Source organism: Giraffa tippelskirchi, chromosome 2 (assembly GCF_054371585.1).
Source record: "Giraffa tippelskirchi isolate mGirTip1 chromosome 2, T2T-mGirTip1v1.2.pri, whole genome shotgun sequence".
Taxonomy (NCBI): Eukaryota; Metazoa; Chordata; class Mammalia; order Artiodactyla; family Giraffidae; genus Giraffa; species Giraffa tippelskirchi.
In genome coordinates, this window is record NC_137276.1 from 28043152 (window position 1) to 28065895 (window position 22744).

The 22744-nt window shown below is 38.9% G+C and overlaps 1 protein-coding gene across 50 annotated transcripts in view; it reads left to right on the forward strand.

Annotated features, from left to right (window-relative positions):
* Positions 1-22744, forward strand: part of ARMH3 (armadillo like helical domain containing 3) — a 185580-nt gene that overhangs the window by 39903 nt on the left and 122933 nt on the right. For 41 of the 50 annotated variants that reach the window (XM_081546409.1, XM_081546534.1, XM_081546305.1 and 38 more), the window contains 6 exons: positions 2996-3097; positions 6580-6638; positions 8182-8247; positions 9468-9537; positions 10593-10653; positions 18123-18211. In XM_081546409.1, the coding sequence (XP_081402535.1) occupies positions 2996-3097; positions 6580-6638; positions 8182-8247; positions 9468-9537; positions 10593-10653; positions 18123-18211 (447 nt within the window). The remainder of the gene's footprint in view (positions 1-2995; positions 3098-6579; positions 6639-8181; positions 8248-9467; positions 9538-10592; positions 10654-18122; positions 18212-22744) is intronic. The other 9 variants (XM_081546540.1, XM_081546491.1, XM_081546539.1 and 6 more) reach the window with 1 other exon arrangement.

Below are 22744 nucleotides of genomic sequence, written 5' to 3' on the forward strand. Positions count from 1 at the left end.
GTCCCATTAGCAGTACATAAGAGTTCCCTTTTCTCCACATCCTTACTAATACTTGTTATCACTTGTCTTTTGTTTTGGCCACATGGCTTGTGAGATCTTAGTTCCCAACCAGGGATTGAACCTGGGCCCTCTGCTATGAAAGCCCAGAGTCCTAACCACTAGACCTTCAGGGAATTCCCTCACTTGTCTTTTTTAAAAAATTTAATTAATTAAAAAATTGTGGTATAGTTGATTTACAATATTATATAAGTTACAGGTATACAGCATAGTGGTTCACAATTTTAAAGATTCTACTCCATTTATAGTTATTATTGGAGAAGAAAATGGCAACCCACTCCAGTAATCTTGCCTAGAGAATCCCATGGGCAGAGGACCCTGGATAGGCAACAGTCCGTGGGGTCACAAAGAGTCGGGCACTATTGAGTAACTAAACAACAAATACTATAAAATATAGGCTATAGTCTCTGTGATATGCGATATATCCTTGTAGCTTATTTAGTTTATATAGTGGTATGTACCTGTTAATTCCCTATGCCTATTCTGCCCCTCCCCATTTTGCCTTTTTTCTTTTTTTTTAACATTTATTTATTTTGGCTGCACCAGGTCTTTGTTGCAGCATGTGAACTCTTTATTTGTTGCGTATGGGATCTAGTTCCCTGACCAGTAATCGAACCTGGGCCCCCTGCATTGAGAGCACAGTCTTACCCGCTGGACCACCAGGGAAGTCCCTGCTCTTTTTCTGAAAAGTGAAAACCATCTTTAGACTTTGCATTAATGAAAACAAGTACTAAGGTAGTTTTTTTTGTGGAGGCGAAGTGGCTTTTGTAAAATGAGCTTTTGAAAAGCAGGGCACATCTGTATCTTAATGAGAAGGAACATGTAGTAGGAATGCCTGCTTGTTCTCTGCTTATTCTGGTCACCAAATAATATTCCAGCAGAAATACTGTTTTTTCTCTTTAACGATGAATCCTTCCTGGTTACCATAGATATCAAAAGGCTTGTGTGTGTGTGCATGCATGTGCGCACATTTGGGTTTGCATAGGTATTATCTATATACACACACACACATATATATCTTTGTCTATATCTGTATATCTGAGTTCATGTGATGTTGGAGTTTGGATGCTTCAGAGAACCTCCTTTCAAACTGTTCATTGTGAACACTTCCACCCACATACTTGATTATGCAACTTGATTTGTGCTTACTTATCTACAACCAGTGAGGTTTTACTTTTTCTAGTGGGAAGATTGGAGTCAGCCCACTTTCAAATGACTATCTCCCTTGATAAAAGCTGCTGGGAAGAATTACGAAGACAGCGATCAAGGAATAACTCTTAGGAAGCAGATTTTAATTTGTGAGGGATTTTATTCTATTGATATTGCTTCTATTTTGTTTTTCTTTTTCTTCTCTCCTAACTCATTTCCTTTTTATAGCGGTCCTAAGTCTTATAACCCTATCCTCAAGCTTTGTTTTTTTAATTGGTTTTTAATGTGACTGGTGCTCAGTGGCCTAGTTATATTTAAAGTGATGTCACTGTTGCCATTATTTTTTAAAAGTCAGCAGTTTAGCTATAACATTTGTTCTCAGTTCTGACTTGACATTTGACAACTCAGCCTTGGTATGGGAGGATTTTCTTGTAAACTAAAAATACATATACTTCTATATTTCTACGTATTATGTAAGACAGTTTTCTAGTTATCTCTGTGTTTGAGTGGGGGAAAAAAGTCCCACTTAACCAGACCAATGCTTCTTTGTATTGGACAAAGGAAGGATTATGGGCTCTGAGCTTCAGAACAGGCTGTAGTTTGAAATGACAGTCTCAGGTCATTAATCCATAACATGAATTAAGATACATTAGTATTTCAACATAAAAATATATTTGTCTTTTATTAGTTCTTGGGGGCTGAACTGTGGGAAAACGGCCAAGGGTTGGGTATGCTAATTTCTTCTCATAAAGCTTTTTGCTGTGCTTGCTATGTATTATGGATCCCTAATATGCAAATGTTTCCCATTGTTAATAAATGTTCTCAGCATACATCATAATAACTTCAGAGGGATTCATTATGGTTAAGAATACATGTTATGAATAATATCCCAAACTCAGCTGAGTCTTCATAGGTGAAAATCTGACAGAAAGCTATAGATCCTCTAGTTTTTCTAGGCAATCATGAGTTTCCTTTTTTTGTATATTTTGTCTTAGACAGTGTAAAAGTACTTAACAAGATGTCTAAATTTCATTTAAAGTATTAGAAACTTGGGGATCTGTATTAAGACTATCCTGTGTGGGTCAGCCCTAGTCTGGTCCCTTGTTGTTCATTGGTACTGTGGCACAGAGAATGTGAGCAAGGGTAGTTTCTCCAGCAAGCAACTATGTATATAAAACTCTGTTCTCAGTTGGTAAGGTCCACTTGTTTTCAGTCTGGTATTCCTTTCCAGGTTCCCTTTTGTGGGGAAGGGATTAAGAAGTAGAATTTGAATGTATTTCTGCCTTAACTTTTTTCCCTTCCATCTTGCGTGTTTCCATCCTAAAGGCTTATTCTCAAAATTGAGCAAGATTTTTCCATATTAGGAATGAATTGTCATTTATTTTAAGCAGTAGACTCATCAAAGCAAGGCTCATTTATATTCAATACAGCTCTTTCACTTAGGTACAAATTAAAGTGCTTTTTAGAAGGGCCTTGAACCCTTTTGGTTTGCTTGGAACTAGAAAGTGGAATCAAAATACCCTTCTTAGAACGTTGGGAGAAAAGCACTCTTCCTTTAGACAGGCATTCTTAGATAGGAGAGAAGGACTTTGGGCTTAATCTTGGGGATGGGAAGAGCTCTAGAGGCCTAGGAAAACTAGATAACAGTGTTATAAGCACTCAGTCTTTCCTCTGTTTTGGAGAAAGATTCTTTTGTGATTTCCTTGCCTGCGGGCAAGTTGTCTGTATAGGTAGAAGTGTTAAATGGAATATGTTACAGGCTGAATGCATTTTGTCTGTTCTATTCCAGTTATAAGTTCTGTGGAACTCCCACTGGATGCAGATGTACAGACTAGTAATCTACTGATAACCTTCTTAAAGTATAGTTCGATTGTCATGCAAGACACCAAAGGTAAGGCATTCTCCTTTGAGGGCTCAGGAAGCAGGAGGTGGTAGGTAGCTGCTTAGCTTGACCAAGGAGCAGCATTAATACTTGTAAGCTTTGACGAGATGACCCATTGGGACCTCCTTGCAAAGTGATGGTCCTGATTACTGGAAAATTTCTCACTGCCAGATGGCAATTAAATGGTGTTGGGAAAACCTGGAGCGGGAGTGCTCCAAAATAGAACAGAGAAAATAAATTGATCTCTACAAAAACTAGCAAGTCTTCTTAACAGATTTTGGTAAGTAGATGCAAACTCTTATGTGTGGGAAGTGAGGGGATTAGCATGTTTCAGGGGATTAGCATGTTTCAGGGAATTCCCTTTTGAGGGCAAGAACTGAAAACATCAGCTCATAGTGAGAATTGGGACTGTTGTGCAGAGTAAAGTAGGAAGAGGTGAGATTCAGAGGGACTGTGTTCTTTCACACTTAAAATAGAAGTGTTAGTCCTCATCTCTGAAATGCAGAATGGAAGTGGGAGAGAAATAGATATTAGAAAAGCCTGGTGTTATTCTGTCCAGTTTTCCCATTCTTCCTCTGTTGATGATTTTTCTATGATCTTTTAACTGGTGATAGGGTAGTGGAATAGTTGGGCTAGAAGAAGAAATTGGGAAGAAATCCAGCAAATTCTGTTCAGTATATATCTCAAAGTGTTTTTTTTAAGCCTAGTTTTTTCTTTAAACTGGATCTATATGAGTGTTTACAATTTTATTTATTTCTAGTATATATATCTATTGTAAAATATACATAATGTAAAATGTACCATTTTAACTATTTTTAAGTGGCACTAAGTACAATCCCATTGTTATTCATACATCAGTGTTTCCTGAGGCCATTGCTTCTCCTTTTTGGAAACTGGTAACCTTTCCCTTTTTCTGGAAATACTGCAGCAACCACAGAAAGCAAAAAACTGCATAGATGTGACCCTGAAAATAAATTTCTAGCTTTGCTTGATATAACACAGTGAATTGAGGCCCTTGAAACTCACTTTTAGCTTTAATGGTTATATAATCCTCATTGTACTGGTCACTGTGCCATCCATAAAATAAATAGAAGGCAAAATTGAGGGTAGATTAATTGCAGCATGAGTGGTCTCAGGCTGTTTCTGTAAATTCTGGCTGGGTTAGATCTTTGCTAAAAGGAAGCCTTAATATGGTAGGATATGGCAGCCTAAATATGGTTAAGTATGATGAAGAGTTAATTTCAAAACGATACCTGTGTGGCTTCTTTGGCGCAGCTCCCCTTCCTGTTGATTATGACCCTGACCTGGCTAACAGGATCTCATTATGTTTTTAGTGGCAATAGAAGCAACTTTTTCTTGGCTCTGCTCCTCCTTCCCCTCCCCCTAGTACTGTTTTGTCTTCTTTATTATATATCATTTGCTGCCTATAAAAATACTTTAAATATTTATTACTATTAGATTATAAAGTTTATAATAAGCATAATAAATAGCATAGGTTAAAAGGTATAATAATAAAATGAATGTATGTGAACTTATCACTCAACTTAAGAAATTATTAATGCTGTTGAAGCTACGTATGTGTCCCTTCCCCAGCTATTCCTCTCCTCTCTCTGATTCAGAATTTTGTGTTTATTATCACCTTGGTTTGGCTGTGGTTTCAAAGTCTTTTTTTTTTCCCTGAGGTTATTCTGTCTTGGGTATTGTCACCCTGAGGGAGTATCTGCTCAATCTTTAAGATAGGCATGAGATAAAAATACTAGAAATATATATCTATGCATACATAGCCTAAAGTTGATTGACCAGCATTTATGATGTTTGGTATGATTAAACTTATTTTTTATTGTTCTTGTTTTTTTGGGCTCTTATGAATTTTAAAAATGAATAATAATGAAATATGCCTTATTTTTGTAATCAGGAACAGTTTTTTTAAAGTGAAGAGATAGCTGCAGGCTTTTCTGCAAGAGTTGCTTATCAGCTTTTGGGGAAAGGGAAGGATAGTGCCAGAGAACTCTGTGACCAGGAGTAGGTAGAAGAGTCTCACAAATTTGGGTAAAGGGAAGGATAGTACCAGAGGAACTCTGCGGCCAGGGGTAGGTAGAAGAGTCTCACAAATCTGGTGTTGCGTCAGCAAGGCATTTCTTTTCTGGCTGCTTAGGGGCTCTGCTGTAAGCTACCGAAATGTCAGATAGGATCATCGTCATTACTCTTTTGCACTGCCTATCGTTAAGGAGAGGTAAATGTATTTCTTTGACTACGACTCTCCTTATGCCTTCTAACTGTCAGGTTTTGGTTTATAGGTTTCATCTTTGAGGAAGTAACAGGTTAATGTCAGGATAAGTACTATTAGCTAACTTTCACAGCACTGTAATCTGTTAGTAGATCTCTCCAGAGTGGACTTTAGTCTGGGTCCTGTCAAAGTTAATTTGAAACAACGTAAGCCTTATTTCTGTTTTGGATATGCTGGTATAATCCTCTTTTTACCTCCACTTCACCACCTCACCCACAAACATCCTGGAAGGCAAAAAAGTTTTGATGGTTCTGGTAATTGGCAGTGATGGGTTAGCTCTTTCTGGGTCCTTTGTGTGGGCTTAGAGCCCTGCTACTGAAGTTGCTTTTTTTTTAGTAACTAGAATGTGAGTTCTGGGAGGCCACAGACCTTTCTTTAGTCCAATACTGTGCCACATCTGTGTATGCTCAGTCATGTCCGACTCTTTGTTACCCTTATGGACTGTAGTCCTCCAAGCTCCTCTGTCAATGAAATTTTCCAGGCAAGAATACTGGAGCGGGTTGCCATTTCCTCCTCCAGGGAATATTCCCGAGCCAGGGATGGAACCCACGTCTTCTGCATTGACAGGCACATTCTTTACTGAGCCACCAGGGAAGCCCTGCTTACCACATAGTTGGTAATGAATAAATATTTGTAGAGTGAGTAGCTTTGGCAGGAAGAAAAATGATCAAGAGTTCCCAACTTTCCTGGTTGTAAGTAATGTTCACAGTGTAAGGAGAAGCGTGAGCTGGACCCTAGTTTCCAGTTAATTTCTTTCTGGTTCCACTGCCAGTTTGCTATGAACAGTTACAAACATTTTTTAGATTTTGTGGTAGATGAGTAAAGGTAGTGCTTTAACTAGTGATTGAGGTGGAGTTGGAAAAGGAATGGATCTGACTATTCAGAAGCAAAAGGCTGATACGGAAACAAAGGGCATGGCCCTGATATGGGCCACAGTATTAGGGACTATTACAATAATTGAATGGTTCTCAGGAAGATGTTTAGCTGTCTGTCATACTACCAGAACACTTAAGAAAAAAATCTTATGGGGGAATTCTTTTGTCTAGAAGAAAGGCAAGCATTACTTTAGTAAAACCTTGATTTTCGTTCATGAATTTTGTGGGGAAAGAAAGTGTGAATGTTCTTTTTGATGATACACATCTTTATTCTCTATAGAAACATGGTCTGGATGATTTAGAGAGAAGGATTTATTTTTTCTTTTCAGATGAGCACCGGCTTCACAGTGGCAAACTCTGTCTGATTATCCTTACATGTATTGCAGAGGTAGGTCTCACCAGCCTTCTGGTATTAGCTAATCTCTTACAGAATGCTCTCTTTTCTACCCTTCTCTCCAGTTCCTGTCTCTTGACTTTTAGTTACATAAAGTTTGGGAGAGAAAATCTTCCCCCTTTATATTACCTCCTCCACTAGAATGTAAGCACCAGTAGGTCCTTTGTCTTCTTCACCAATGTTTTCTCAGTGTCTGGCACATAGTAGAGGGTCAGTTAGTATTTACTGCATGACTTCATAATGAGTTCTTATGATAACTGCTGTAATTGAGAACTGGAAGATTCTAGTTCTCAAGAGTTTGGAACTCTAAAGAGACTTATACCTCTTCAGAAAAAAACAGTCCTGCTCCTTTAAAACTATTTATGTTGAATCTTGTGCATTTAGCAAAATGAAAAAAGGAGCTCAGGTTTCTGTGGGGAGAGGTGGAGAGAAAAGCTGAGGGATGGGCATTGGAAACTGAGTAAAGTGGATTGATTGTAGTTTGACGAAGAACAAGAAGCAGAGGGTAAATAAAGAAGAGATGCAACTTGGGCTTTGGAAAGAGTCACTTTTGGTTGGATTAATTAGGCCTGAACTCACCTTAAATCTTGTTGGCAACAGAGGTCTGGCAGAAATTGAGGCAATTTAGACCTGAATTTGTAGTTTCAACCTCCTCCTTCACTTATTCCTTATTCGGATCTTTTCTCTCCAAAAAAAGATGGTTAAGGTGTGGTCCATGTGGAGCAGAGATCTCCCTCACTCTTTCCATTTTTATGTTTGCTGTGGAAAGTTGACCTACTTTTCACCAGGTTAGGAGTAGCTATAGAAGAGCTGCTTATTAGCAGTGGGCCTGGTGTAATTGCTTTTCAAAAATCTTTCTAAGAAAATCATTAAAGAAGTTGTTTTTCACAAATTGTAGCAGTACCTAGGAATTGGAGTTTGTAGGCATGTCAGGTCTTCAGAAAAGGTGTTGGGAAAGAGCCAGGGGATGCTTATTACTGACTCATGGTGAGAGGTTTTTGATTTTCTATCAGTCTTCAGCAAAGCCAGGGATATACAGGGTCTTGCCATGCTGCCCGAGTAAGCAGTTTTCTCTTGTTGTGCCAAGCCCATTCCCAGCGGAGTGCAGACCTTTCTTAATTGCAGATCCTCATGTGTAGCCTGCATAACCTGCGGTCCCTATGAAAACCTTCAGGCTATCACAAACAGAGTAGGGTCCTCGGGCAGATGGGAAGGAAGAGAGAATAGGAAAACAGATTCCTCTCAGCATTTGTCTCAAGTGCCTGTGCCTTAATTTTTATTGTTTGTAATTCGCTTAGAGATTTTTGGCCAGTTAGAGACTTACTGGGAAGTTACACCTAAGTGAAACCTCATGACTTAAGTAGGGCTTGACATAAAGGCTGTAGTCTTCTCCCATTAGCTCTCTAACTAGTCCTTGAAAGGAGTTCTTTTAAGTCCTGTAAATCCTTGGACTTTAATAAGAGTATAGATATAGATAGATTATAAAGGGAGTTTATAGCTCTCATTCCCTCCTTATCTGTGTTTTTATTTTTATTAGGATCAATATGCCAATGCGTTTTTGCATGATGACAACATGAATTTTCGAGTAAACTTACATAGAATGGTAGGTATGACTTTTACTTCTTTTTTTTTCTTACAGGAATTTTTTTATGTTTGCAGGATTGGAGAAGATGACATTGATCCTGCTAGAACAGATGTGGGTGGAAATTTATGCTAAAGGGCTCTTGCTTAACTGCTGTTCAGAAGACACATGCTTGTTGTTGGAATTTTTTGTGTGTGTCTCGGAGGTGTTACCTACTCAATAGAGGGTGGAAAGATCCACAGTTGCATACCCATGGCAGTAATATTATTATAGAATGTATCAGGGGACTTCTCTGGTGGTCCAATGGTTAAGATTCTGCACTTCCACTGCAGGAGGCATGGGTTTGATTCCTGGTCAGGGAACTAAGATCCCACATGCCACGAAGCATGGCCAAAAACAAACAAACTAAAAATAAGCAAACAAACAAAAAACCCCAAAAAGGTATATCTTGACATTGAATGTATCAGTAATGTAGATTTCAACAAGCAGACGGGCCTAAGCCTTTTGTTTTCAGAATATACTATGATCTTTGATTGCGTGATGCTAGATCCTGCTTATTAGATTTATTCCTCTGAGAGGTGGGGAAATAGAGTATGAAGGATCAAGGAGTTTCCTAAAACTTGGAGATATGTTCAGAAATATCACCTTGAGGTTTATATTTAAAACTTCCTTTAAAAAAAACTTTCCTTATTTTTTCTTGAACTGCTACTGTTGCTGCCTCTACACAGCCACATTCTCCTTTTTTCTTATTATTTTATCAAAGAAAAATGCTAGTGTATCTCTTTTGTTGTCAGTAATGTCACTTGTATAGATAAAGTCAAAGTAAAAACAATAGCTTTCCCCTTTTAGTACGCTTCAGTGCCCTGTGGGGCTGTGGTCTTGCTGTGAACTGTGTTTTTGTCCCAGGCCTGCACTGATAACTGAGAAGCACTTACATGTCCTCCCTGCCTCACCCAACGCCCACCACTTGAAAGAGAAAGAAAAGGTAGCTTCTCTGTAGTAGTGGTTTTATTTTATTATTGTTGTTTCTTCTTTTGGCCAGGCCATGCATTTTGTGGGATCCTAGTTCCCTGACCAGGGTTTGAACCTGGGCCCCCAGCATTGGAAGCGCAGAGTCCTAATCACTGGATCACCAGGGAATTCCTAGTAGTAGTGATTTTATTTGCGTGAAAAAAAAATGATGGTGAACCATTGGATGTTAGTTCAGATGTCTTATAATCTCATTTCTTATTTGTGTGAAGCCTATGAGGCACAGGAAGAAGGCAGCAGACAAGAACCTTCCCTGCCGTCCGTTAGTATGTGCAGTACTGGGTGAGTATCATCAAAATGGGCATGTTTCTGAGCCAGTGATAGGTTTTCATGTTTAAGATAAGAGATAGATCCTGTTTGATGTGCTTCCTCCTCAGAGAATAAGTTGTATTTCTTCCCTGGCCTAAGAAACCATGTTTCTTCTTGAGATTGGTAAAGCAATCCCAATGAATTTAATGTTCAATTAAAGGGTGCCCTTGTTCAAAGAAAAAGTTCTTTCTAGGGAGACAAAGATCTAAGCTTGATACATAAATTTGTAAACTTTCTTGCACCTGATAAAGATCTCAAGTTCTTCCCTCCATTTCTTGGTCCAAGTTGATGTGTCAGTGGGCCAGGAGGTGAAAGTTCAAGGTTTAGACATAACAAAACTTCCTCTGAGTAAATTAAGCTGAGAGAACGCTGACAGGGGGTTGTATTGCAAGTAATTTTGTCTGCCCAGAATTCTGCATTTTCCTCAGGGGAATGATCTGACCTCTTAATCCCATTTCACTGTAATATTCAGTCCTACTTCCTAAATCTACTTGATTTTAGAAACAATAATTAAGACTATGTAGTAAGCCTTTATTGACCTAAACCTCCCCAGACCATTTTGGTCAATATCTGTCAAGCTGAGTGTGATAGGAAGACAAGAAAGACTGACATAGCTTTAGAGTTTGAGTCTCCGGTTACACAGATGTGACCCATAATTTTTTCTCTGCTTGCCTCATCACTTGGTTCTCAGAATATGATTTCCCTCTGGCATTTTGCATTAGTGCCATGGTATGAAATATCTGTACAGTGAAATCTCCCTTGTGTCTGAGTTTATTGGCAGGTCAAAGTATCTTTCTGAAGTAGGAGAGTGAACTAATTTTCTTGTTACCTTACAAGTGGCAGGTGGTGAAAGTGTTGCAAAAAGTGCCTTATATAAAACAGATTTAAATGCACGTTAATAAAGATGTGGTTAGTTGATGCCATTCAGCTTGAGTGTAAGGTGTACTGATAAAGTTTTTCTCCCATCTCCAAAGGCAAGCAGTGCATTTCATTCAGATTGATCTGATTTTTCTCTTTTTCCCATTCAGACCTGATGGTGGAGTTTATTGTAACACACATGATGAAGGAGTTTCCTATGGATCTCTATGTGTAAGTACCATGGTTCATTTAATGTGTGCAAATCTATTTTATAGAATTGAGTATAAGAAGTTCAATAGTCACAAAATTTTTATGTATACTTCACTTCAGGAAAAGCACATATATATGCAGAGAAGTGTCAGGGAGTGTTTTATGGCCTGGGTTTAAACATTTTTCCAGAAAGAGGGGAAAGCACAAACCACATATCTTCATTATCACTTTTAGGCACACTGCATGAAGAATAGGGCTGATATGTTGAAGCAGAGATCATAGGTGACTTTTGTATCCAAAGATATGGAATACCAGCAACCCACTTAGTCGTCCCTAGACCTTGGCATCAAAGGAGTCAGCAGTATTTAGAAGGTAGGGAAAGGCCAGAGAGAGACAGAGATCTTTTGGTTCATTCTTAGCCTATGTTGTACTAGCAACCTAGTCAGAACTCCGCTAGCTAGTTAGATTGTGTTGATGTAGTGGCCTGGCTGGGAGTCTCCTGCCTCCCAAGGATATCTGATTGTCTGTCACAATTCTTTACAACCAGTATAACTAGAAACAACTGAAAATCTTCATATTTTAATAAAGTTTAAGCCTTTAGGCTTTCTCGCTTCTTTGCTATTTCAGCATTCTTCCTTCATTAATGCCTAGGAACAGCTGTGCCATATTAGTGTGATCTCAAGTATATATATTATCTTTATTCCTTAAAACGCATCTGGATTCAGTCTGACAACAGAATTAGTACCTTCACTTTTTCAAGTAAGAGAGAAGTTTGGTGCACAGCAAGCTTAGGGTACCTTATTCTAATGCTGAGCCTGGGATCTGGGGAGATATGAAGGATTTTACTCTGAGTAGATCTCCAGCTTTTTAGACTATTTGTAGGCTACATATTCTTAATTCCCTAGGTATGAAGTAAGATACAAATTTTACTTTTAGATAAATAGGTTCTGGTTTGTATTCTTCTGTATCTTTTGGTTGTTTAAAATTAGTCTGATCCTTCATTTCATGCATTGCGGGCAGATTCCTTACCAACTGAGCTATCAGGGAAGCCCCTTATTGCAATTTAAAGACCATGAAAAGCAGCTTTTTTTAATAACACTTATCAGATGAATTTTCTGCTTATTTGAGATGGGATTGTGGAACGTCAGTACCTCAGGGATTATATTTGTTTTGCTACAGGCTTTATTTTTAGCCTATTTATCTTATGTTCTAGTTCTAGGATATACTATTTTTGGTGTTTTTTTTTTTTTATAATATATTATTATAGTCTTAGTTTACTCATTTTCCAAGGAAGGAAACTGAGGCTCTGGAGGTTGGATTATTCTGATAGTAAGCACCAGTGTCTGGACTTGAACCCAAGTTTTCACAGTAAATCCTAAGTTGTTCCCACCCCTTGTCAGGTGTATTATCTATTGCTGTGTAATAAACTACTCCAAAACATAGGAGTTTAAAGCAGGCATTTATTACTTCACAGTTTCTTTGGCTTAGCCATCCAGTAGCAGCTTTCAGTATAGGGTTTGATATAGGGCTCAGTCAATATGTTAGCTTTACTGGGGCTCTACTGGGGCTGGAGAATTGCTTCAAAGCTCACTTACATGGTTGTTGGTAAATCTCAGTTCCTAGCCATGTGGGTTGTTTGACATGACAGCTGACTTTCTCCAAAGCAAGTAATCCAAGAGAGAAAGAGGAGAGTGAGAGCCCAAGATGGATTTCATAGTGCCTTTTATAACCTAATCTCAAATGACATACCATTTCTGTTGGTCACGCAGACCAAGCCTAATGCATTGTTGGAAGGGACTCCATAAGGATGTGAATCCCAGGAGGTGGGGACCATTGGGGGCCATCTTGTGGGCCAGCTACCACAGTTGCATATGTACGTTGCATTGCCAAGATTCAAGCTCAAGTCTGTCTTAGGAAAGAGGCTGTACTCTTTCTTAACTTCTACTATGATAAATGATAAAGATTTGTACAGGGTGACTAATGCTCACTGGGGCATCAGAGAAGGCTGAGCTTGACCTGAGTCGTGAAGAAATAGTAGGCGGTTTTGTATGCAGAGGAGTGGGGAGCAACACCCCAAGCAGGGGACCAGCATGTTCAAAAGCTTGGGGACTTGATAGTGTGGCCTATTTTGGAGAATAGAAAGAAATTCAAGAGGATTAGAGTGTAGGGTGGATAGAGGAAGGATAAGAGAGTAGAAAAAGTGTTACCTGAAATAAGTGGATGATGGGTAACAGTTGAAGGTGGGGATGACATGATAAGACTGTGTGTTCAGCACTTAAAGAAGAGTTATAGATACCTGTCTGTCTACCCAAACCCTCACATCCCAGCCAGCGAACCTGATCTTCCCTCTTCCCCCTAGTTCCTGCATTTTTTTTGTTTTGCTTGCTTTCTCAGTTCCTTTTCCACCTGCTTCCTAATTGAATGTCCTGAGGTTAGGGAAGATGGAGAAGATAATGAGGCATCAAGCTGACAGAGGCTGGGCAGAAGGTCCCACCCTCAGGCTGAATTCACTTTCTCCATTACTACCCATGGGCATATTTCCATATCTGCCTCCCCCACTTTCAGCCCTCTTTCCAGTTTCTGGCATTTGGAGCATCAAGTCCTTTTTAGGTGAACTTACCTGCTCCCAGCTGGGCATCAGGCCAAGTTGCTGCTCTCACTTCTCATTATATACTGCTTTTCAGCAGCATATAGCACAGTGAGAAATTGAAAGCAAAATGAATTTCTACCATTTCAGATAAGTTTGTAATCTTCCTGGTGAAATATGAACTAATACGGAATATGGAAAGACTTAATACTCAAGCCAGAATCTGGGTTAGAAACAAAATAGTTTCATATCTGTGTGTGAATGCTATAGGTAAAGTAATAATAGAGAAAGGTGCTTTTACAAAAAAAAAAATAAAAAAAGAAAATTTTGCCTGGAGCAGTAAGAGGTAGGAAAACCCAACCAATTAATTTTCTCTTCTGGCTGCTAGTCTTTGATTCTTGCTGCCAACTCCTACTGCTGGCACAGGATTGGGAGTTAGGGGAAATGGTCTCTGAGGAGAGAAAACTCTCCTTTAAATTACTCTTATGTGGAAAACTTGGACTCTTTCTAAATCAGGAATTCTCAGACCTGTGGGTAGAGACTTCAGTACACCCCACAAGAAGAGTTTCAGATTAAAGTGGAACTGTCTTGTGTAGAAATAGGAAACTGCTACATGCATAAAAGAAATGCCCTAAGCTGTCAATTTGGAGTCATTCAGCCAGCATATCTTTAAGATCATAGCAGTTCTTAAAATTTTCATTCTGTTTGGTAAGTAATGTAAGTTACTGAGACCACAAGGCAAATGATGTCCCTTGTTGGGTGGTTGCAGGAAAAGGAACGGAGCCTGGAGTGGATATAAAAAGCCTTTGAACCAGAGTGGGCTGGCACCAGAGTGTGGTAACATAGGTAGTGTCTCACTGCTGCTCCATAGTGGCTCAGTGCTGGGACGATGTTGTCAACAGAGACAAGGTGTCCAGATCTAGGGTGTGTGAGAAGTGCTAGTGTCCAGGAATGTTCTGTGTGTGAGTGGTCATGCATGGGCAGTGGCCAGCCACCCTTGCTAGCTGCAGCACCGGTTTCAGCCCCAGGGAGGGACCTAATGACTATTAGTTTAATGACAAATTGATAGAATAGTTTGTATTTTCCTGAGTTAAATCATGGCTCAAACGAGAGCATCCTGTAGCTATTGACAGCTGCATCACATGGAAGATCACACCACAATTTCTAAAAATCAGTAAGTGGTTTGGAAAGTATTAGGAAGATTTACACTACAATTTATATCACTTTGTAAGTGGTTTTGATACAGTTTATTTAGAGAATAAGTGTTAATCGCTCAGTCATGTCCAACTGTTTGTGACTCCATGGACTATAGCCCATTGGGCTCCTCTGTCCATTAAATTCTCCAGGCAAAAATACTTGAGTGGGTTGCCTTTCATTTCCTTCTCCAGGGGATCTTCCCAACCCAAGGATTGAACGTGGGTCTCCTGCATTGCAGGCAGATTCTTTTCCATATGAGCCACCATTCTATATTCTCTATATTCTATTTAGAGAATAAAAGGGAATTATTTAAAAATTTTGTTGTATGTATTTATACAAATTCTGTTGTATGTATTTATATATTTATATTTCTGTCTGGTTTGTAAAATATTTTTAATATATACTGAAGTCTTTTAAGAGAGATCTCTGTCATATAGTCCTCTTATAAAATTCTGTCTGAAAGTCTCCTGTAAGACCACTTAGAACTGTTAGGAATGGAAAGAACAGAGAGATGTGAATAATGAGGCAAGTAGAATAGGCTAGTGAGGTAGCAGTGCAGGCCAATTCCATTATTGGAATTATTTTGAAAACTTGCAGGACTTTTAACTTACAAATTTATTTCTCTTCATTTGTGTCTTTGATATGTTGTCAGGCACTTTAATGGCCTTATGTCTCACTCCATAGAGGGAAGTTTGTTGTGTTTTTGTTGTTGCTGTTGGTGGTGGGTTTTTTTTCCCCCCTTTTTCTTTTGCCCTCTCCTAAGAGGCCCAGAAAATTAGCTGTCACCATTTTTGCTTGATTTCATGAGCTGTCAGATTGGTATCCTACATATTGATATGATGTCTGCTGAAGTTAGTAGGATCTCAGGATACTCTGTCTCATATTAAAACCCCAGAACCTGAGAGAGTCTTAATCTCACCTCTAGAAGTATTGTCATTCAGCTGAATTTCACCTGCGGCATATTAGGTGTGGAGAAGCCACTTTTTGCTGCACCCTTTTGCCTTGCTTATTTCTGTTTTCTTTGCCTCATTCTTTGGTTGTCAGAAGAGTTTCGAGAGAAAGAGCCTCTTTCATATGCCTGTAACACTGGCTGACTTTATTTTTTTGGGCTCCAAAATCACTGCAGATGGTGATTGCAGTCATGAAATTAAAAGATGCTTACTACTTGGAAGGCAAGTTATGACCAACCTAGACAGCATATTAAAAAGCAGAGACATTAGTTTGTCAACAAAGGTCTGTCTAGTCAAGGCTGTGGTTTTTCCAGTAGTCATGTATGGATGTGAGAGTTGGGCTATAAAGAAAGCTGAGCACTGAAGAATTGATGCTTTTGAACTGTGGTGTTGGAGAAGACTCTTAAGAGTCCCTTGGACTGCAAGGAGATCCAGCCAGTCCATCCTAAAGGAGATCAATCCTGGATGTTCATTGGAAGGACTGATGTTGAAGCTGAAACTCCAATACTTTGGCCACCTGATGCAAAGAGCTGACTCATTTGAAAAGACCCTGATGCTGGGAAAGATTGAGGGCAGGAGGAGAAGGGGATGACAGAGGATGAGATGGTGGGATGGCATCACCAACTCGATGGACATGGGTTTGGGTGGACTTCGGGAGTTGGTGATGGACAGGGAGGCCTGGTGTGCTGCGGTTCATGGGGTCACAAAGAGTCGGATATGACTGAGCGACTGAACTGAACTGAGCAGACTATCTGGATCTAACTTCCAGGAACTTGACAGTTTAGTTTTGGTAAGACTTAACTGCTAGATCTTCATTTGGTTCGCAGTCAGTATTTATGGAATGAATGAAGATAGGTCTGACAGTTTCCTGTGAATCTTTTGGTTTGTGTGATGATCTTGGAGCTTGAGAGCAATATAGTCCAAGACTTGGGCCTCTTTCTCCCCACCCCCAATCTACTTTCTGTCTCTATATCCGCCTATTTTGGACATTTTATGTAAATGAAATTATATATTATGTGATCTTTTATGACTGACCTTTTACTTAGCATATTTTCAGATTTTATCCATGTTATAGTGTTCCTTTTTATGGCCAAGTAATATTCCATTGTTTGAGTGTACAACATCATTTCATTTATCCATTAGTTGGCATTTAGATTGTTCATACCTCTAGCTGTCAGCATTAAAATCTATATTAATTTGGTTCGCAAAAACAGAATCTTGTTGGGGAGTTCCTTGCCAGTTCAGTGGTTAAGTTTCCACACTTCCACTGCAGGGGGCACAGGCTCTAGCTTTGGTTGGGGAACTAAGAGCCCTCATGCCACACAGCGTGACCCCCCCCCCCAAAAGAACACAGAATCTTGTTTTAATGTACCTTTTTAAGGTGAAATTGAACATTATAGGAAAATGTTAACTTCCATACTTTTCCTCTTTTTGGGGATGGGGGGATTTGTTGTCCATTTCCTTTGCCTGTCTTTCTTATTAGGTGTGTTGTTATTTTTTCTTATCAATTTATATAAACTCCTATGTATTAAGCATAGTAACCATTTCATGTCATTTGTTGCAAATGTAATTTCCCACATTTGGCTTTTAATTTTAATCATTACAATTTTTTTAATCAAACAAGATTTTTATTTTTTCAAATTTATTTTAAAGGCTTTTTAAAAAAAATTATTTATTTTGGCTGCAGTTGGGTCTTAGTTGCAGTACATGGGATCTTCGTTGCATCATGCAAAACATTTCTGCAGGAACTTTTGTTGCATTCCTCTCTAGTTGTGGTGTGTGGGCTCAGTAGTTGTGGCCTGTGGGCTTAGTAGTGCCAAAGTTGCGCCATGTGGGATCTTAGTTCCCCAACCAGGGATCGAACCTACGTCCCCTGCATTGGCAGGTGGGTTCTTAACCACTGGACCACCAGGGAAGTCCCGAAATTTTTATTTTTAGGAAATAAATTTTATCAATATTTTCCTTTATACATTCACTCATAACTTGTTAGGCTTTCAAAATTCTTCCCCAGTCAGAGATAAAAAAACATTTTTTTTGTTAGGTTTATAATGTTTAAAAGTGTCTTTCATCTTTCAGTTTATTTGGAAATATTCTCAAAAGCATTTATGTTGTTGGGATGTGAATAATATTTAATAGTCCAGTGATCTAGAATAGCACTGTCCAGTATAATTTTTGTGATTATAAAAATGTCCTGTGTTTCTGTGTTGTCCAGTATGGTAGCCACTAGGCACGCATGACTTCTGAGTACTTGATATGTGTGGTTAGTGCAACCGAAGAACTGAATTGTTAATTTAATCTTTAATGTAAATAAAATTTAAGTATTATTTAAAATTTGATTTATATCAAAAACATATTTTAAATAGATCTAAAGTCTTAAGTTCTTTAATTTTATATCTTTGCATCCCATGTTTGCAGTATTGAATGTAATCTCATTTTGGTTCATGGTGCATTCTTCCTCTGAGGAAAGATACTCAAGGGAATGGTAAAAGTAGTGCCTAATTGAATACTGACTTAGATGTGGTTATAACTCCCTTTTTCTAGAGATAGGGGAATTAGCACAAGTAATGTGTGTGTTTGGGGATGGGGCTTTTATACACCAGAAAGTTGCAGAAGTTCCTTTCTTTCCCATGTGTACGGATTCATATCCAGTGTTTTTTGTGGTCTTAGCAAAAGTTGCCTCGTTAAAGAAAGGTTATCTCTGATGAGTTGCACCGTAACTTTAGACTTATTCCAGTTCTTCTCTTTTTCTGTTCCAGGCGCTGCATTCAGGTAGTACATAAACTACTTTGCTATCAGAAGAAGTGTAGAGTACGCCTGCATTATACCTGGCGGGAGCTCTGGTCAGGTAACTTTCTTTTCTGAATTCATCATCGTTTCCTGTATCTTTTATGAGCCCCTATGCCTGGGCATAGATGAATTTAAAACAAACAAACAAACAAACTTTTTACTTTGTTTAGGATGCTTTTATTTTCAACTCTTTTTGTCATTTCAGCCTTGTTATAATCCAAACCTAAGCATGTCACATATATATTTTATACTTTCTCTCTTGTTCCTTCTCCCTGTATTTTTTTGTCAGCTGGCAGAAACAATTAAATGTTTCTTGAGTTCCATTGATTCTTCCATTGAGGAGTCAGTACAAACTTGGATTCTCTCTTGGTTCCATTTGGTAATAGCATATGGACTATAGGGAGGCTTCTGTGTGGTTCCTGGGGATGAGTAATCTCAGGAGGAATGTCTTAGGGAGAAGGGGTGGGGAGGGGGTGGGGAGTGGGGAGGGGGTGGAGAGATGGGGGGAAACCCTGTTCTTTGTGTTATATCTGGCATTATTACTATTTACAGACAGTGTCAGTTTTACCACTCCCCCTGTGCCAGAGACAAAAACAGCAAATTACAGTGTTTACTTTTGTCTTTGTATCCATTTGGTAGCCCAGTAAAGTTACTGCCACCCCTGTGGAGGAAAAGAGTGGCTCTTCTCTAAGGGTACAATTAATACTGGCTTGCCACCCCTTTCTTTTATGCATCTAAATTGGAGGTTTCAGGAAAGTAGAGGAGACATGTTTCCTGAGGCATTTGCTTGCTGATAGGTCCTGTGGCTTTTGTGACCTGATAGTACAATAAAATCTTCTCCAGATGATTATAGTGGTAAATTGTTGCCCCACCCTTGGGGGAGCTTCTCTGTATTCTGAGCAGAGAAGTGTGAGTGAGTGTCAGAGGCTTTGTGAGCAAGGGGCCAGTAACCCCACCCCCTGCCATGAAATTCATCTCACTTGTTGTGACACATGGTTTCCTCCCAACCCAGTTTGGCTTTCTAAATTTAGTCCTTCATAGTGGGAAGTAGAGATCTTTAATTAATGGATTAGCAAATTCTTTACAGTTACTGCCTGTGGTGGTGAAGGGGGAGAAGGATAACAACACTAAGTGGCAATAGTGGCATTTTGATATTTTATGAGAAGAGTATGATTATGTGAGAGTTCAAAATTGAGAGAATGTCAGAAAAGCTAAAGAGAGATCAAAAGAGATTGAAATGACTGAAGTTTGAATTTCTTAGGTTGGAACAATTCTTTTTAATATAAAGGACTATTTGGTTGCCTATGCATTAGTTGTATGATTAATTAGTTGTATGGTTAATGTAAAAATTTAGAATTAAAGAGAAAACACAAAAATGATGCAAGTCTCTGGACATTAGTGTAACAAGTACAAATGGTTTATGTCTATAACTGGGATGAAGTTACACGTTGTAGTACTAAAGAGTTGATGGTAGTGGTTATTTCTGCCTGCCTTTGATTCTCTTCTGGTTTCGTTTTCTCTTTTATTCTATTGCTTTTACTTTCTCTCCTAGCTATCCTTTCTCTTGCCCCTGGGAGCTCTCTGGCTTTTCTCCTATTCTTGTCATCATTTGTCCTCTTCCTCTTTTTCTCTTCTTTTTCATTGCCTTCTCCTTTTCACCCTCCTCTGTCTCCCTGGGTCCTAGGGGTTCCGTTTATTGTCTTACCACTCCCTTGCATTCTGTCTTTTGTGCTGTTGTCATACATTTAACTTTTATATATTTTATAAGCCCCAAAATACATTTCCATCATTTTTATTTAAAGAGGCAATTATCTTTTAAAGAGATTTAAAAAGTGTCTTTTATCTTTTCTGAATGTTAGCTTTCTCTATTCTGGTGAGAAACTGTGAAGCAAGAAGACAGTTCTTTATCCTGTGTTGACTTTCTTTGAGTACTTTATGTCATATTTGCTATCTCAGGACTGATTGGCATGCTAAGGCCCTTGATAGGTTGAGGTGTATATGAGTGTCATTCATGAGGCTTGGATGGTTGCTTGTTCCGGGTATAGGCATTTGTATGGAGTTCTCTGCCAGGTGAGGTTAGCTCCTTTTCTATGTAGACTGGGTGAGCCCTCCTGGAACCTGACTCCCTGTGTTCATACATGGAGTATATACAGTGAGATGCAGAGCAGCAGGTGTTAAGGAAAGCTGCAAAATACTAGACTACATCTGATGCATCAGAGCCCATAATAATGTATAATATTGTAATCAGTGACTATAAATGTGTCTATGGTGGATCCACCCACTCCTTGGCTGGCAATACTCCTCATATGTCAGTTTGCCCATGTTTTCATTCTTTCTTTGCCTTCTAGACGGACGTATAGATTTGAGGGAGATATGTGAAACTCATCATGGCAAATACGTTTATGTAGACAGATGCTTGCCCATACATGTGCTGCAAACTTTAGTTGAATTTTACTTACAAATAAAACTGGTAAGGCATGTGTTTTTAGGTCAGACACATGAGAGACCTCAGGTGCCCGGGAAGCATGGATGGCAAATGCATTTTATTATTTGGAATGAGAGTGTTTAGTATCACTGCACTTTGAGTGGTTATTTTTATTCTTACACTGTTTGACTACCTCTTTCTTATTGGGGAAGTAGCCAGGGATCCCCCTCCAAATTCCTATGTGGAGTTTTCAGGTTTGGTTTTATGATGAGGAGCCAGCTATATTAGTTGGGGCTTTAATCCTGCCTGATATGTTGGTCTTACAGATGTAATCCCTGACCTACTCCCTGCTGCCATGGTCTATTTATATGATGCCTGTCACCATGGTATCTGAGTATGTGCAGAAATATATTTAGGCTAACCTCAACTTGAATATAGAAAGGAAAAAGTCTTGTCTTTCTCATTACCCTATTTTCAGCAGTCACTGTTTTTCTCCAAGTAATGGGAAGTTCAAAAGCTCTTCTCTGACCTCTAGGCTACCCAGACTTCCTATTTTGAGTAAAAGATTAGGTCTTAAAATGCTCCTCTGATAAAGATAGAAAACCGAGTTTTAGCCTGAGATCCTAGTGAAATAGTTCTTTGCTTTTGAGAATATAATGAAAGATATCTTTGCATCCAGAAAAATGTCCATTTGCACATATATATTGTGCATGTAATTTCAGAGAGTTCATGGACCTTCTTCTGAAGCCAATGTTAAGCATCCCAGTCTTTCTGTGACTGATTCATGTTGATATATGGCAGAAACCAGCACAATATTGTAAAAAAAAATATCCTCCAATTAAAAATAAATTAAAAAAATAATAAATACAAGCAAAAAAAATCTCAAGTTGGAATCCAAAGGGGGTGGGGGGAAGAATCGCTGTCTTAATTTTAGCATTTGGCCTCCCAATTCTGTCTTCACAGAACATCTTTATATTTGGTTAGATAGTTTTTCTTTATTTACCGATTATATTGCATTCCTCCTGGGAACTTTAGTTTTATCTCTGAACCTGAGACTAAAGACTGATGTTGGTCACTATGTTTGGTTTGCTGTTATTCTCATAGAACTTTGGGCTTCTGTTTTAGCATATCACATTGTTATGTGTGTTTGCACATGTCTGTACAATGATTTGCTTAGATTATCTGTTTTTCCTCTTAAAAAAAATTCCTGGAGGGCAGGGCCTGAGTTTTAATCATTGATTTATTCCCAGTGCACTACTTGGCTTGTAACAGGGGCTCAGAAAATATTTGAGTGAATAAATAAATGGATGAATGGGTATGTAGACTTTCCATTGATGATGAGTCAGCATTCTCTTAAGGGAGCACAATGTTGTGTTTGGACTTCAAAAAAAAATAGTATTAGAATATTTGTTTTCATGTGTCTTTTGAGCTGACTTCACCTTTTTATTTGAATTGTTTGTATGAAAGGGAGTGGTGGGTGATTTCTCTTTCCTTTGTCACTTTTTTCCTTACCTAGTACTCTTGCCTGGAAAATCCCATGGATGGAGGAGCCTGGTAGGCTACAGTCCATGGGGTCGCTAAGAGTTGGACGACTGAGTGACTTCACTTTCACTTTTCCCTTTCATGCACTGGAGAAGGAAACGGCAACCCACTCCAGTATTCTTGCCTGGAGAATCCCAGGGACGGCGGAGCCTGGTGGACTGCCGTCTATGGGGTCACACAGAGTCGGACACGACTGAAGTGACTTAGCAGTAGCATAGACACATGGATTGCTTTTAACCAAGTGAAAATAGAAACTTAGTTTCTAAGCCATTAACCAAGGAATGAGTAGAACGTTTAGAGAGAAGCATATAGTTGTTGGAGAGGGAAATACTTGAACAGAGAACTTTGTGGAGTCAGCTTATTTTGCTTCCACTGCAGGCAGAAGGGACATTGGGGAGCCAGCCTGTGTTTAAATAGTGTAGCTTTCCACAGTCTGGAAACAGGTTGATTTAAAGACAGGTTTATGTTGGCATTTTATATCTGGCATATATCTATGGATCACAGTCCTTCTTACCCTTTCACTCTGCTGCATATCTGGGTGATAAGTCATTATTTTTATCACCATTGTTGGGGAACGTATAGAAGGATAAGTGACTTGCTAAGGATCATGGAAACCAGACTAAA